The following is an 18,358-nucleotide window of genomic DNA, read 5'->3' as shown; positions in this document are numbered from 1 at the left end:
ACAAATTAGACAGGCATATTAGAGGATTAGAAGGCTGTTCCAGAGGAGAACTAAGAAGGGGAAGTCAGCATGCAGAGAATGGACAGATTCAGAACAAATTATCTTTCAAAGGTGGGGAATAACCAACTGGATTCTGAATATACCCTTCTGTCTGACAATTTCAGACAGAATTCGAAACATAAAGATTATTTTCTACTCTTTGTTAAGGCAATGGTGAATCTGAACTCAAAAAAAGAACTTCTGATTCTGGCTCTGATAGATTACTTGTACCAAAAACAAGAGGAAAAAAAAATCTGTGAAGGTATCAGAGTATTACCCATGTGACTGTCTTAGAAGATAAGTTTCTAGAAAGAGAGTGCAGAGACGTGAGCCCAACATTTAATGCTGCTTTTCCCCTGTGGGTATTTGCTGATTCTTAAGTTGAAGCCAATGAGCTAAGAAGGTTATCGGATCTAACGGGAGTTTCACCCAGGTAGTGAGACAAAAATTGGAGTTTAGGGCTCAACACAGAGAAAGAGTCTTTGTTAAATAACTCAGGTTTTGAGAGGAGACACCTGGAGAGCTACATCTTGGGGTGACAGAGGTTGGGAAACTATGGTGGGCAGGCAAATCTCATCTGCTGCCTGTTTTTTTATATATAAAGTTTTATTGGAACACCACGCCCATTAATTTACATATTATTCATGGTTGCTTTGTGCTATAATGACAGGGTTGAGTAGCAACAGAGATTGCAGGCCTGCAAAGCCTACAGTATTTACTGTCTGACCCTATGCAGTAAGTTTGTTGACCTCTGCTATAGGAGAAGGGTGAAGCAAAGATAGATTCGTCTTCCGGAAGACTGAAATTCTGATCCGAATGAGCTAAAACACAAAATAGAAAGTTTATCTGACACTCTTCTAATTCCTTTTAGGTGCAAAAGTAAATCCTCTCTAGAGCAAAAGAATTTCATCATCCATAGCCTCATCATCTCTACGTTTTTCATATATGATATTCAGCAATCAATAGAAAATCACCAGGCATAAAGGAAATACAACTAAATGACTGGAAGCTCCAAAGGAAAAAAACTCATGAGGAAAAAAATAGAATCAGAACTATAGGAAATTTTTAAAACTTAACAAGATAATTATAGTGGAGTATTAGAATCTGTACATAAAATAGTGAAAAGAAATTTTAAAACAGCAAATTTAATCCAAATTTAAGAACTCAAAAATGTGTTTAATAACAGATTAGACACACTGGGGAAAAGATTAGCAAATTGGAAAATATGTCAGAAGAAAATATTCATACTGAAGCATGGGAAGAAAATGGTGTGAAAAATACAGAGATAAGCATAAGGGACATAGGGGACATGGAGAAAAGATCTATCATATGCAATAGGGGGTCTCCTTGGAGAGGAGAGAAATGGTACTGAAAAAAGTTTGGAAAGGCAATGACCAATCATATTTCAAAATTAACTAAAGATATTACTCTAACATTCATGATAAATTCTAAATCCAAATCAGGATAAATGCAAAGAAAAACATTACACTACCTGCTAAAAATTACAGACAGAAAATTTTTTAAATCAATCAAAGAAAAAATGTATTACTGTCAAAAAAACTACAGTAAGAGTGAGAGCTGATCTCATCTAAAACAATGCAAGTCAGAAGACAAGGAATTATATTTTCAGAGCTCTGATATAAAATAGTTGCCAATCTATAATTCAATACTGAGTGAAAACATACAAAAATGAAGGCAAAATAAAGTCATTTTCAGAAAAGTAAACTGGAAATATTTTTCACAAGACCCACACTAAAAAAAAATAATAAAGGCAGAGGAAAACTATTATAGATGGAAGCAAAGAAATGCAGGAAGGAAAGAAGAACACTGGAGAATGTAAATATGTGGGTAAGAATAAATCAATATTCACTATATAAAACCATTATAATATCTTATTGAGTTTAAAATATATGTGTAATTTAAGTACATTTCAATGGTAACGAACTGCAGAAGGGACTAGAGATAAATTGTTTTAAGGTTCTTGGATTATCACGATAGTGGTTAAAATAATTTATATGAGATTTTAACTGTATGTTGTAATGTCTATTGCAACTACTAAAATAATTTTTTAGGAAGGATCCATAACAAACAAGCTAATGGGAATGTAATAGCAAAAATACTTTAGAATAAAAGCAGTAAGAAAATGAGAGGAAAAGGGGAAAATGTGAAACCAACAGAAAACAAATTGCAAAATGACATATTAAAACCCAAATGTAATTACATTACATGTGAAAGAAACAATTATTGTTTAGTGAAATAGAGTTTCAGTCAGTATTGCAAGATGAAAAAGTTCTAGAAATCTGTTGCACAGCAATGTGAATATACATAACACTACTGAATGGTTCTCTAAAAATGGTGAAGATGATAAATTTAATGTTATGTGTTTTTTACCAAAATGAAGAGAAAACATACTTAATTTAAAAGACAAAAATTAATGAGTGAATCTTAACTACAACTGCAATATGCTGTTTTACATCAGCACATCTTCAGTATAATGATGCTGAAAGATTGGCAGTAAAGGGACAGAAGAAAATGGAACATCAATATAATACTCTAATATCAGACAAAGCAGACATAAAACAAAAGAATGACTTGAAATTAAAGCTAATATTTCTTTATTATTAAGGGGTCAACTCTCAGGAAGGTAATAACTCTAAACTTTTATTTGCTAATAACACAGCTTCTAAATATATAAATCAAAAATTGACAAAACTGGATGAAGGAAGAAATACCCAGTCACAGTGGGAATTTTTAATACATTTTTCTCAGGAGCTACAAGAACCAGTAGGAAAAAAAAATCTGTAAAGATGTAGGCTGTTTGAGCAGCATGAGTTACAAACAACCTAAGTGACACTGTAATCCACAATGTCAGACTGTGTTTTCTTTCTAACACAAAGACATTGGCCAAACTCGAACACCTGTTGAGGCATAAATCTAGTCCTAACAATTTCGAAGGATTACAATCACAAAATTATATTCTGTGGTCACCATGAAAATAATCTGAAAATCAATGATAAAACAAAACTAGAAAATTCCCAAATGTCTGAAAATTAAGCAATGCACTTTTAAATAATTTATGGTGAAATAAGAAATCTCAACATAAATTAGAACACATTTTAATTGAACAATTATGAAAATATGATATTTATACTTATGAGATGCAACTAAATCTATTGCTCTGAGGAAATTTTATATCCTCAAAAGCATAAAATGTAAAAAAAAAAAAAACTCCAGCAAATTCAATTAAAAATATAGAAAGAAGGATATAATCAAAATGAGAGCAAAACTTAAAGACATAGGAAACAAAAACATATGGGGAAAATTAATAAAACAAAACATTGATTCCTCAAAAAGACTAATATAGTTTTTTTAAACTGCTCAAAAAAAAAAGAGAGAGTAAAAGAAGATATCATTTACCAATATTAGGAGTGAAACAGTGACATACCTCAGATTCTACTGACATTACAAGATGAGAACAAACTTAGATATTAAAATTTAGAGGAAGTAGACACTTCTAGAAAAATTCAACTTGCCAAAACTGGCAGGAAAAAGGATTTTAAATCTGGATGATTTTGTATCTATTTAAAAATGTCCATAGTTTAATATCCATAGTTTCAAACATTTAAGAAAGAAATACACTAACTTTACACAAATTCTTCCAAAGAACAGAGAGAGAACACTTCCCAACTTCTTTTCTGAATCCAGCATGATCTTGACACCAATATCTGATAAGGGCATTAAACAAGGAAGAAGAATTAGAGGCAACTGTCTGTCATAAACACAGATGCAAAGAAAATTGTTTTAGAACTAATCCAACTAGATCAAATTAGCAATATATTATAGGGTACTATACTATATTACAGTCACCAAGTAGGGATTTTCTAGGAATTAAAGGGCAAATTAACATTAAAAAAATCAGGCAGTATAATTCACCATATTAACAGAATAGAAGAGAAAAATCAAATAAACACCTCCATAGATGCCCAGGAGTCAAAGTTGACAAAACTCAAAGATTTAATCATTATATAAAATCTCAGCCAAGCAGAAATAGAAGATAATTTCCTTAATTTGATAGAGGCCATTTATAAAAACCAAATAAAGAAAGCAAACATTGTATTTAGCCGTGGAATACTGAAAGCCTCTCATCTCAAATCAGGAATGAGACAAAGATGCCTGCTATTAGCATTTCTCTTCAACACTGCATTGTGAATCCTAGCCAAAGCAAAAGGCAAGCAAAGGAAGTAAAAGGTGTAAGAAAAGGGAAAAAAAGTACCATTTGCCACAACATGGAGGGAGCTAGAGGGTATTGTGTTCAGTGAAATAACAGAGACAGACAAGTACCAAATGATTTCCCTCATTTGTGAAGTATAACAACAAAGCAAAACTGAAGGAACAAAACAGCAGCAGGCTCACAGACTCCAGGAAGGGACCAGCAGTTGTCAAAGGGAAGGGAATGGGGGGGCGGGGGGGATATAGGTGGGGAGGGAGGGAGAAGGGGATTAAGGGGCATTATGATTGGCATACACATGGTGTGGGGGGTCATGGAGAAGACAGTGTAGCACAGAGAAGACAAGTAGGAACCCTGTGTCCTTGCCAAGCTGATGGACAGTGACTGTGGTGGGGTGTGGTGTGGGGGGACTCGATAATATGGATGAATGTAGTGATCACAGTGTTGCTCATGTGAAACCCTCTTAAGATTATATATCAATGATAGCTTAATAAAAAAAAAAGTACTAAAAATAGTTTTTCCTTTAAAAATATTTTATTACTTATAAAACATAATGAGGTAATAGTGATATATGAGTAACAAACTGTAAAAAGATAACATTTTTGTATAATTTTATATAATATAATAAATAATATATCATTAATATAATACAAAAATAAAAGGAATAACAACAGTCTCTCCCATGGGTGAAAAAAACTCACAGTTTTCGTGTTAATGCAAAAAACTCAAAAAGTCTATAAGTAAGCTTAAAATATTAAGTACACTTACCAAAGTTGCTGGTAATAAGTTTAAAAATACAAAATCACCTGTATTTCTATAAACAACCACAATTAGAAAATAACATTTAAAAGTGAAAACAACTGTAATAGCATAAAAATGTGAGAGACTTCAGAATAAATTTCACAAAAATGTGGCTGGCTTAGAGTCAAACCAAGAATCCAATTTCTTTGATTTGGGGGATCTTTAAAATGCACAGAAACAGAAAAGTAATCTAACAGATACTGCACTAAATAGAGTCCTACAGAGTAATAAAATGAATGGAAGGTGACTTCTGACACCGATTTATGATTAGAACGATGACATACTGACGTAAGAGGGAAAAAAACAACTCAGAAAAGACGCTCCCCATACTCTGAGTTGCTTTTACTGCATAAGAAAGGGCACGGGCCAACTTTATCCACAGGACTCATCTATAGCACATTTTTCAACTTCGCATTAGAAACTATTTAGCTACATACTTAGCAAAATATCAGCATCTGCTTGTACAGCAGCCAAAGGCACGTCTTAGTAAAATTAAACCTGTTTTTGGAGTAAGAGTTGATTTAACTTCCAGCAAATTCTACAGAATAAAAAAAATACTTAAATCCATACACATGTACCCCAAAGTGTCCAGCTATTCACAGGCCCGGGGGGTTGGAGGGTGCGATTAACAACAAAGATAGCAGTTACAATAAAATAGTAACAAACATTTCATTCCATGAGAAAAAAAATCAACCACAATATTCTTTGTTCCAAAGAATGGAGAAGTGAAGGACCTCTTGCCAAAAGCAACTGCAGTACATTAATATTAAACATGATCTAATGAAGTCAGAAGTGGTTTGGGGAAACATTCACCCCAGAAAAGGCATATTATGCATGATAAATTCTTAGCAGAAAAGAAGGGATTTAAACCTCTTTCCTTATTTCACCTGGGACTGATATTTTTCGTACTGAAACAAAAATAATTAAAGAATGAATAATGGAGGGAGGGAGTGAGGGGGAGAGGAGAGAAAGAGAAAAAAAGGTAGAGGACACAACTTGACTCACATTTTTGACTGAAAAGGATAAAAAAGCAGGTATTATTCAAGTGCTTAATAATCTAATAAGTTTAAAATGCCTGAATTTAAGAACAAGGCTTATCTTGGTTTGGCAGAAGAAATAATTAACTCTGAGGTTGAGGAATTATTCTAGTTTTATATCTAGCAGGAAAAAAAAATTTCTTTCCCCTACCCCCAAGGCAGACCTTCCATTTTCCTAAGCAAAACAGCGATGTAATTCCCTTTGGACTTTGTAACCATTTCGGGAGACAGATGACTCAGTCTTCGGGCAAGAGAGGAAAAAAAAAAAAAAGGAAAGATCTGGCTCTCTTCCTTTCCTATTTGACCTCCTTAAAAGGCTCTTTTTGAAGGTGTTAATCCAGGCTACTAAAATAGCAAGCAACTATTCTTTATTAAAGTTCAAATGGAACTACCAAAGAAAGGGGAGAATTTATTTCTTAAAAACCTACCACATAACAGCACTAAACTATGTTTTCTACCTTTATATTGCATCTACCTACCACTTCAGCATTTTATTAAAAATAATAATAATAATAATAAGGGAGAAATGTGGGATTCACATATAAATCAAGTATATAAATCAAACGAATAATCATAATAGACCTGTTTATAGTTCATGATGCGTGATTAAAACCGAAAGTTTCTATGATATGACTGCCCTTGCACTGTACACCATGTAAGAACTTATTCACTATGTAAGAACTTGTTCACCATGTAAAAACTTGTTCGTTATGCTTCAGAAGATTGGAGACTGTTGAGAATTAGGCTTGGGGTTGATTAATGATTGTGCATTGAGTCTCCTATACAGAATTTTATTGTTGTTAACAACCATATGATCAATAAATATGAGAGATGCCCTCTAAAAAAAAAAACAAAAAAAAAACCTACCACATAGTTTTTCCATGTCCTAAGCTGAGAATAATTGCTGGTAACTTGTTTCACTATTCATACTGTGGCTCTGTCAAGGCCTGACATACAAATAATTGTGAAAGGCTTTTTGGGTGAAGTGTGGTCTTGATGGAAACACAGCTCGCGATCAGTGGCTGCAATCCCATCATTGCCAGCAGGTTCCCTGGAACACACAGACTCACCAAACCACACACACACACACACACACACACGCACATTTCTGGCACAAACTCAGGGCATAACCAAACACCACCTTTCAGCCACCGAGACTGTGTAAGGTGACAAGGTCATTTAGGTAGGTTCATGTTGTAGCTTGTTTGAAATGATAATAAAAAGCTATTAAAAGTAGATTGTAGGAAGGAGAGGAGCAGAAAGGAGAGAAACATTAAATGAAAGGGAGAAGAGAAAGAACACAAGGGAAAAAGAACCACCGCAGAACAACTAGAGATGGGAGGGGAAGGGAAGAATTGGAAAGACATTTCCAAAAATCAGGGTCACCTGATGTTCTCATCGGAATGAGCACACTCCTTAGACAAATAATTTCTTACACAAATAGTTAGAAAGTCACCTATGTCAGTGAATCTGTGCCTTTCCAGATGAAAGTGATGCTAGTTATCTGTATCTTGAAATTTCTAAGTTTGAGGTATGTCTTATTAAAAGACAAAAGCAAGACGTAGCTATTGTAAGAAATTTAATGTAAGAAAATGCAAATTATGTCAACTTCATCAATTTTCTACCAAGTCTGAACACACACCGGCTGTGAATGAGAACCAACCCACTGACCTTTATCCGTAACTACCCTGCCAGGGCCCAGAGGGCTCAGTGATAAGGGAGACTGAGAGAAAGAGTACGCTATTTCTACCCTGGCAATGTGATACCTACTTCTAACTGGTATACAATCTTTTAGCAACACTCATAATAGCCAGGTTCTACTTCAATCTTCATATAAATATTATGCCACATGCAAACCTTTTGATATATCTCTGTAGCAATAAATATGACCACAACAGATTCTAGCATGATGGAATTTAAATATTTGTTTCTGTATTTAGAGAAAAAATTCAGCATGTATAGAAAAGAAATTTGGAGCAGAAAATAAGGCTACTAGACTAAAGGTGAAGTTAATTAAAACAATCTCCATACACTAACAGACTGAGGAGTGGGAAAGTCCTGACACAATGCAGGCGGTTCCTGAATTAACCGCTATTCTATATGTTGGAGGATGCCTACTATGTTATTAGGTGTCTTTTCAAGAAGGCTTATGCAAGGAAAAAATACTTTAGACTTACTTTTTTTAATGAGGAACTGTTCTATGTATTTGTTTTAGTAATAATAAAAACATTATAATTAACTAGATTTCTATTTTTTCATTGGCTCCAGGAAGCTCATATCCAAAGTTTCAACTTGCATACTATCGTCACTCCTTCAATTTTCTTATTCTATCTTGATCTTATTCTTTTCTCTACATGTTTTTATTTTTTCTAACTCTGACTTTTTTTTATTGTATTTCCATGCATGTTTGTAAGCCACATCACATATTCTATAGAGGGAGGATATGAATAATAAAATAAATAAATAAATAGATTGATAGATGATAGATAACTGACCTTTGCAAATAGATACTAAATTTAATATAAATGTAGAGATCTAATAACAATGAGAGTATAAACCATATGATTCCATTTATATAATATACAAAATAGAACCAATCTGTAGTATCCTAGGGGTATACAGGGGAGACAAAACTAAAGAAAATCAAGGAAGTGTGTACTATAAAAATCAGAATGTGGTTACATTTAGTCAGGAAGGAGGAACTGAGTAGTGCTTCGAAGGGGCACAAAGATCTTCTTGTTCTATTTCTTTACCTAGGTAATTGTTAAGGGTGTTCCTTTGTGATAATTCACTGAGCTTTATATTTAGGTTTTGTATTCCTCTCTATATGTGTGCTACACTCCATGAAAGGGTTTAAACAACCAAAAGATGACAATTTAACAAATGCTTGCAAAATAACAAAAAAAATTCTACTAAGATTTGTAAAAGCTAAAAAACATAAATAAGAAAAGGGTTTACTAAAAATAAGTAAATAAGAAACAGGAACCATGTCCAAATTCTAGACCTTAAGAAGGTTGGAGGGATGAGCTGGAATAAAATGGACCTACTAACTAAATCAATAGAATCATAAAAATGGAAAGGATATAAACAATCTTGCAAAATTCATTTATGATTATATTTACTGAGGGTCTCCTACGTGACAGGCACCAGAGACACAACCATGAAAAAACACCCAAGATTTCTTTTCTCAAAAAGCTTACACTCTGGAGTTAAGGGGATAAGAGAGAGGACCTTAGTGATAGATAGAAAGGTAAGCAATTGGTAGAACTATAAGAAGCCATTCTGACAACTCTGCAGATAACAGATTCTATGAAGGAAAGAGGGCAACAGTCAGGCAGCTACTGCATTAGTCAAGGAGAGAGAATCGCAGCTTGATCATGGGAAAAGTGTTTGGATTCAGGTTATGCTGTAGATGTAGACTCAGTAGGACTTGCTGATGGATCCATGTGGGAGGAAAGGTAAAGGAAAGAATCAAGTTTAACTCCTGGATTGTGGCTTGAGTAACCAGGTGGTTGGCAGGACTTTTTACTGATATGGGGAAACTAGAGTAAGAGCAGGTTTGGAGGTACAGGCACCTAAAGGGCTCCATCACAGCTATGTGAGGGCTAATTGGACATTCATGTGAAGATGTCTGGTAGGCACTGGATATGAATGTCAAATTCTACAGAGAGGTCACAGCAGGAGAAACAGGGGGTCACAGTCTGCGTATTTTATTTAAAATCTCAGAACTAAAAGAGGTCACCTAAGGATAATATATAGAGAAAAAATGTCCCAGGACAGAGTTCTAGGGCACTGCAATACTTAGAACTTGAACAGAGGAGAAGGAGCTAACACACAAGACTGAGGAAGAGTAAGCCCACCCTTTTGCATATTAAGTAACACATTGAAAGTTACAATTTTTTTTTTAGCATACCAGGCTAAGAGGCATACTTAGAATCCTCTCCAAGGACTGAGGGAGGAGATCAATATCATGGCCACTTGAAATTCATTTACAGCACAACAGTGTGCCTCAGCATGATGCATCTGTCTTAGGATATGGCCATGAGAATAAAAGGCAAAGACCAAATTGATTAAGTACTTAGTTAAAGGCAAATTCAGATTTTCTTTTTTGGTAAAAAGTTTATAATAATCTATCTTTAACAGAGGTCTAATTATGATGCTTTTAAAGATTCTTCCAAGTCTCAGCCATAAAATATTTAGTCTCACAACATCTGGAAATAGACATTTTTCAAAATTCTTTATGGCAAAGGTGTGCATAGGAATTTTGCATTCCTTCAAGACCAGAAGAATGCATAAATATAATCTAGAAATGCATGTCAAATTAATGATCACTTTGAGCACCCCAAAATACAAAGTAACATCATAGCCGTTTATAGTGAAAACCCTTTAGAAAGAGAATTAATCATGTTATGAAAATAAAGAATCCTCAAATTATTTATTGGCATATAAATAAATCTTCCCATTAGGTTTAGTGTTAATACATGATTGGAAAACTCTGAAATCTAAGTTTGAGTTTAGTGAACAGAGTGAAGGTTGACTTGATTGTGTTCTTATGTCTATTAAAGATTCAGAAGCTTCTAGAAATTGGCCTCTTGCCTGTGATTGGGTATCTGAGTTGCCTCTGTGAAGTCAAACTTCTTAGATCACCATCCTTTAGTTCCCTCTTGGCAGAAGTGTTCAGTGATGTTCCATCTCTCCTCCACATATGTGAACACAAACACACGTACATGCACACTTTGACCAAAGGTCTCTGGAGCCCTTCCCGCTGTAGTAATTCATTTATGTCTTCTACCTCCCAGGCTTCAGGGACTCTGGCTCTCTCATGACAGTATATTTACTGGTAGAGGCACTTTATCCTCTCACATTCCAACTTTCAAGTGACATGAAATCTCCCTGCTCTGTCAGCTTCCTGATGCTACTTCAAGTCCAATCTTATGAAAAATCTCCAATGACAGGAAAAAAATCAACGTCCTATAGCATTGCTTAATTCTTGGTAGCTCTGCAAATGGCAACTAATAAAAGGGCCTGTGTCCCTTCTAATTCCCTAAATTTTAATATCATCATTATCATTAGCAGCAAAATCATATCTTTGTACCAATGTATTACAGTTTGATATGATTTTACTCTTTACAGAAAATTGTGATGGTGGGCTATTCATTGGCTACAGGCTACATTGCTTTCCTACTAAATAACACATGTATTTTGTGAACAATAAACCAAACTTCTCAGTTTGCAAGATATTTAAACAAAGTATCTCTAGTGTTTGCCTGCATAACAACATTTGCTCTGTCAACCAACTTCCCTCTTGACTGAGATCCCAGTTACCTTTATTTTCCTTCTGCTCTGTCAACAGAGATAAATGATTATGCTTATTTAGTTTAGGGTTCAGGTTACCACAGAGCATTTATACAGATGTCCACAGCCAAAAAAATGTTTCAGACAGATTCCCTGGGGCCGTACATTCTAGAACATTTACAGGAACCATCTAACACTCGGGCCTTCTTCCTAAGTTGTGGTAGAAATGGGAAGCACAGGAGAATCCTCAGAAGGACTGAGTCAACAAACTCTAGGTCTCCTTTCTTTTTTCACTTTTTCAGTCTGTTAATCACTGGTCTTCATTTTCTTGTGTTAAATACTTCTGAGAAAAATCTCCATCTACCAAGATGGAGTGTTGAAAGAAAAAAAGACTTAATACCAACTCAAAACTGTCCTACATGAGACAATACTGAATTTTTGTGGTAGTTTTGTGGCACCAAAGGGAACTATTTCCAGTCTGGAAACCACTTTTTGGATTTGCTGAGCTCTGCTGGCAGAGCTGTAAGAGAATATAAGAGTAATTGATGATCGTGTGCTGAGAAAACAGTGCTTCAAGCAGGTTGAATGAAAATGGACATTACAAGGTGAAGGGGGGCAGTGAGAGAGGTGACAATATGGCTATGAAAGCTCTGACACACTATCACCAACATGAAAGGTGCTTATTTTGCAATCCAAACAGTATTATGTAAACCAAACACATATACGTGTCAGGAGCTATTTCAACATAAGAATGTGGAATTCTGTCTCTTACACATGCTATTGCAAGGCAAGAAGCATCTCCAGCAGCTGTTAGATGGCCATAGGAGCTATTCCAGCTCCCCGACAGAGGTGCAGCAGCTCCATTTAATATACTCGTGAAACAGCAAAGATCCTTTGTGCTTATTTTTAATCGCACATTTTTAATATTCAGTATAATGCTACTCTTTAACAAACTCTTTACTCCCTGCCTCTCTGATGAAGCTTCCTGTGGTCTTTAAAGGGATTGTTAACCCAATAATAGATCGCACTCTTTCTGCATGATCAAGTCGAGAGACACTCCATTAAGCCTTCCAGTATTTAATAGAAAGAGTCATCTCTCACCTCTGAGGAGATGAGCCAGCTGTTCGGTGATGAGCCCAGGAGCTTCCTGGAGAATCTCCTTCACCACGAGGGAGGAGGAAGACTCTTGGAACTCAAGCCTGCCATCATTCTGCTCAACTGGATTAATGACTTTGACAATGGCTGATTCTAAAGTTTTGTCCTCACTGTAAAGCAAATGGAGGAGAGGAAGAAAAAGATATACGGCATGTTTCCTTTTTGGAATTATTTAATCTGCACTCCCACACAAATGACTTTCTTTCAATAGACAAATTTATGAGTAAGTTCACATGACTCAGCAGAGGACCTTATTCTATGTGTTTCCACATTTTGTTCCAGCTAATTGCCCCTCCAAGAGTCTTAGAAGACCTTCACACCTTAGCTCTATTCCTTGTTTTGCTCTTGGAAAATAATAATGTAACAATAGCTAACATTTATTGAGCTTCCACTACAAACCAGCACTATTACAAATACTTTCAGAGGACTATCATGTTTTATATTATAAAATGACCCTATGATATGGGTTCTAGTAAATTCTCATTTTACAAATGGGGAAATGGAGACATAAAGAGATTAAGAAATTTGTCCAAGGTCATAGAGCTTGTAAATAGACTAGCCTGTATTTAAACTCTGACAATCTGGCTCCAAAGCTTACATGACCAATCACAGTGCTGGACCAAAAAAATCTTTCTTTAACCATGAGATAGAATTGGCTTTATCAAAGGCAGGAAGAAAGATGAGGATAAAACTAACTTCATTCTTTCTGTCTGCCAAAAGCAAATGAGTGGCAATGAAGGGAATGAAGATCTCGATTTATTTTCGAAAAGCATTGTTTCATAAACAATCCCAAAGCTAGAGTTCACAACTTTAGTTTGAAAACCAGCACAAATTTTTCAAGTTTCACTGGTTACAAAATTCTTCCTAAGAGTTCTACTGACACAAGTTTCATAATTCACTCCTTTGGCTTCTTGCAGTATCTTTATCCACATTTACTTGCATTAGTTGGTTTGAAGATGTTAACACATAAATTCAGTGTTATCACATTATCATCCTGAACACTGATAATCGAAATCAGTCCAATAACCTACCAATAACTCCCAACCACTTGTCAACAAGTGATCAATAAATATTATTCAAAGAATGTTTCAAATAGCAGAGGATAAAAATAGCCCACATGGGCAGATGAGTTTCAAAACTCTTGAATGAACTGCATGACTGACATTACAATGTATTCATACCTAAACACGCTTCTTAAGAAATGTTAAATAAAAAATTAGATACCTTTGCAGGTTTTTATTTCATGTATATCAAGGTCAAGGTCCACTGGTTAATGTCATCAACCATTAGCAAATAATCAGTATGTAAAAAAACTTTCATTTCAAACTATTGCGATGTTAAACAGGTGATCTGCTTCATTCAGTAGCACTAGAAAGCTTATCAGAAGGACATCGTTGTGTTGGATTGTAAGGTCCTTGAAGGCAGACAGTTTATCTTATTCCTCTTTATGTACCTTTAGATTTTTGCACCAATTAGCAACTCTTAAGTATTTACTGAAGGAAGCAGAAGACCAAGTTCTAATCCAACCTCTTCTACTAACTGCATGTAGCACCTTGGACAAGCCACTTGCAACACTGGATTTCAGATTTCTTGTCCATAAAATAAGGAGTGTGAACTACACAAACATTTAAAAAGTCCATCCTGTTTGTATAAAATAAGTAAAATGCTATGAATGAATGAGCCAATCATCAAATGACTTGTATTTGATGCTCTGTATATTTTTTCATCTCACTACTGAGATTTCTTTCTTAACCTTTCAGTTTTATTTAGCAGTTAATTCCAATTTTCATTACACATTTTCAGCATCAATACGTAAGACTGCTGTGTTGCTCTAAGAACCTGAAATGGCTTAAAATTGTAATTTTTGTCAGTTTTACAAGAACTTTCCATTGAAAGATGTCATATTTGAAATGCAAAATTAAAAACAGAAGATGGGCATAGCCCAGATTTTGCCATAAAAGAAGAAAAAACATTTCCATCCTTCTGTGTTTAATATGACTCCCTAAGCCACAAAAATCCTGAACAAGGTGATATTTTGCCCAGGAGAGACTTAAAAGATCAAACTCCCCTCGGGCACCTCACAGAGCCTTACCTTGCCAGCACGTTGCTGCCCACAAGCGTTATAGATAACTTCCCTTCATCGTTCAGCTGATGCAGATTAATTTCATCGCGGAATATGTGGAATGATTCAGAGATATTTAGCTCTTCTAAAATAAACCTGGTCTCAGTGAAGTACTTGAATTCAGTTCTTGGTATGTTCAGCACTGGCAAACAGAGAACCCCAGGGGGGCTGACCTACCAAGAAAAAGGTGACTGAATCACTGACACCAGCAGGAGCAAAACAGCTACATTTTCTCAAGCCCAGGAGCAACTGTAAAGGAAATTAAAGTCCTTTGGCCTTGCTAAACCATTTGACATTCATAACCAACTTTTCCTGAACCTGAATAGCACAGTATTATCCATGGGTAAGTGGCCCTTAATATGTTTCAATCTCTTGTAACTCTACATGAACCTTCTCATGCCTTACTTGGAATATTTCATGTCTCATTTCAAACCCTCCATCATTTAAAATATGTACATTCTCCTCTTCAGGGAAACAAATTCACATGGCTTTCTGGAACTGGCAGAAAGCCAGCATGGTCATAGCCGGGAAGGCGAGGACTGTGGTGACACAGAAAGCTTTATATGCCCCATCTGCATGAGAAGCCTACCATTTAGCTCCAGCCAACCGGGAACATGCAAAAAATTCAGGTCCAGGATAGATAGACCTTTCAGTTACTCAAGAAAAACTAGAAATTTAGGTTGGGGGTGTTATCTGTGATGTTTAATTGTTACAATTAAAATGTATAAAAATTAAAAATACTATGTAGGTTAATGAAAACTCATGAATAAGACAAATTTGGCCCACAGGCTCTAGGATGGTGATCTCTGTTGATCTCTTATGTTATTTTTAAAAATCTTACATTAACAAACCTCTTACCAAAAAACTGCAGCAATGGGGGTAACAAGAAATGGGTAGAAGTAGAGAATTTCAGATTCACAATAATAAACTTATTTTTCTATAGGCATTTAAAAAATTAAGTTGCTTTTAACAATTACTGTGAAAGCATAGCAATTAACCCTAACCATCACTGAGAGAATGTGGGGTTTGGTGACACTGAGTTTTTGCAAAAAGCAAATGGCATCATCACCAGCTCTGTAACAAGCAAAGTGCTTACGACACAGTTTTAACATTTATATCAGCCACCTCCCTGTCTCAGCACTAAGAAGGCAGGGATTTTTGTCTTTTTTGTTCAGTTGTGTAATGTGTAAAAGAGTCTGGTACAAAGTAGACAATGCACATTTGAGTGAAACAAATGAATCACCCAGTGCACTAGTACACAAAGCCCAAAGCCATTCTAACAAAATACTTCTTTTCCCACCTGTCAGGCTAAAAATGCTGAGCCACAGTTATGTAATTATCAGTAGCAATTTATGTCCAGCAAGTTATTTTTCCTGATTACCTGATAGAGGTATATCTAACTCTTGATATTGAACCTTGAGTTGAGAACATGTGGCCTGAGCCTATTCTTGCAGGACTTATTCTAAAGTTGCAGTGAGAAGACGAGGTTCTAGTCCCAGCCTCTGCTCTGTGACTTTGTGAAAGTCATTTTCTTTTCTGCTCCTCAGTTTTCCCAATCCATAGAATGGGACCTACCCACCAGAGTGAAAAGTATTTCAATGGAATTATACATGGGAAGCTGCAAAGCTCTGTACTTCTCCTATGTGTTAATACTCTAGAGGGAGTAGAACATACTGGCAAGCCTTAGAAGAAGTCACACATTGATTGATCTATACCTATCTATAATCTATCTATCTATCTATCTATCTATCTATCTATCTATCTATCACAACTACTTTTCCCACTCTTTTTGTTGGATATTATTATATTCATTGAAGTTGGTGGTGGTATTATTATAATTATTACACAATTTCCATGCCACTACCAGCCTAAAGTCCAGTCTGGCAGTCAACTCTATATTCTCAAAACAAGCAACATTTTTTTCTAGGAGTGAAAAATCCAATTAATAAGACTAGTATTTAATATGCCATGTCCTGACACAGGCACATTTATCTCCTTACACCAATTAATCTCCCCTGTAAAGTTGAACAGATTTAAAGATAAATGTGATATAAAGCCCATATGTAGAGATCAGAATATTTTATCTGGCATTTTTGTCAGCTGCTGCCCTAAAGCCATTTTTGCCACCCACAGCTCATTCAGGAAGACTGGGTTTCATGTGAATTTAAATCACTCTAGATCAGCTATGCATAAGCTCAGAGCCAAGGAGCCAAGCAAATTGGACTAAAACAAATCAGACTCCAGAAAATTAAAAATTGTGCGAATTTGGAAATAGCACTATGACACTCATAATGTATAATTTTAGGCTTTAGGGTGAGACATTATCATGGGCTGATGAATTTTTACGGAATGGAAATTTTAAAACGATTTATTGAAAGGTCTTTTCTACCTCTACAGACTTCACAGAATACAAAGATTCTTGCTCAAGGGAGATTATCATTGACTGAGAATAACCTTTTTGTAGAAGGTCAGGGCTAAAAGGCAAAAACAGAATATAGGTGTGAAATGTAATACCTCTGTTACTGAAAATTCCAGCCAATATTCTCTGTACTTCATGTAATATTCACACAGGTTATTCTGCCCATATTTTTCTACTCCTGAAGGCAAGACTATACAACAAGGATGATACAGGAAAACAAGAAATTCTGACCCTTACTTTTGTTAGTTCTCTGAATTCCCATAAAAGTAATCAACTATTATAAAAAAAATTTAATTTGAAAACATTGGTCTGACTGAAACCATGTATTATGAAGACAGCTGGTAAGAAATAAACAGAAAAACACTTAATATAGACAGTCAATAAATATATGTTGATTAATGGATTATAATACATTATTCTCTTCAATAATGAACCAGAACATGAAAAATTAAAGCTAACAGGTCCCTTGTTTTTCCAGAAAATGTTCTTGAAAGTTACATAAAAATTTGAATATAAAAAGCAAAATCTTCTTTTCCCTCACCTTGTCTAAGAAATAAGCATAAGTGAAGGCAGATATGAGAGAATCCAAGTCACAGGATTTATGTCCAATAACTACATGGACCTTCTCCAGGCGTTTGCTTCGATTCTGAAACAGATTCAAATAAAACATCACAACTTAACATGCAATACAGCAAATAATGAGGACATTTTTCAATCTTTGTTTAAAGGATGCCTTAGCTTTATTCATTACACAGTTGCTGAAATTCATAAATTTCATACATCATGAAGTTTTACATGAGGACATAAAATTGTATAACTTGTTTCACATTCAGAAATGCTTGTTCGAATTCTAGTAAATTGTCAGGACAGAAAATTGTTGTTTTACCACCTCAGAAGCTTCCCCAGGTGAAATCTGAAACCGGCCCCATGCAGAGAGGACAAGGAAGACCAAAGAGAGCGGCAGACCACTCCAGATTGGTCGGTGGCAGTTTTAATAAGCAAGGAAAATTACAAGCCGTGTCTTGGGCAGCCATACGACAAGTAGATCTCCATACCTGCCTACCAGAATCTTAAAGTTTATATGGAAGCCTTAACTGGGTTCAGCCACATATAGTCTCAACAGCACATTGCTCTCTCAAGTCTGTGTCCTTGAAAATGTCCCCACTGTGGGAACAGGGGACAGAAAGTATATTCCAAGGACAGGGAATGGGGTGAAGAGCCTCTGATTGCCCCGGTGCACCTAATGGGTCAACCGGCAGTCA

The 18,358-nt window shown here is 35.5% G+C and overlaps 1 protein-coding gene across 12 annotated transcripts in view; it reads right to left on the bottom strand.

Moving 5' to 3' along the window:
• PRUNE2 (prune homolog 2 with BCH domain) overlaps positions 1-18,358 on the bottom strand; it is a 237,136-nt gene that overhangs the window by 174,311 nt on the left and 44,467 nt on the right. For all 12 annotated transcript variants that reach the window (XR_008996497.1, XM_057498559.1, XM_057498562.1 and 9 more), the window contains exons 2-4: positions 17,638-17,742; positions 14,648-14,850; positions 12,502-12,665 (exon numbers count right to left, since the gene is read on the bottom strand). Coding sequence is in view for 11 of the 12 variants with exons in the window: in XM_057498559.1 (XP_057354542.1) it covers positions 12,502-12,665; positions 14,648-14,850; positions 17,638-17,742 (472 nt within the window). In the remaining variant the exon portion in view is untranslated. The remainder of the gene's footprint in view (positions 1-12,501; positions 12,666-14,647; positions 14,851-17,637; positions 17,743-18,358) is intronic.

This window comes from Manis pentadactyla, chromosome 3 (genome assembly GCF_030020395.1).
Source record: "Manis pentadactyla isolate mManPen7 chromosome 3, mManPen7.hap1, whole genome shotgun sequence".
NCBI lineage: Eukaryota > Metazoa > Chordata > Mammalia > Pholidota > Manidae > Manis > Manis pentadactyla.
Note: the sequence above shows the minus strand (reverse complement) of the source record. Positions and strands in the feature narration are given on the sequence as shown.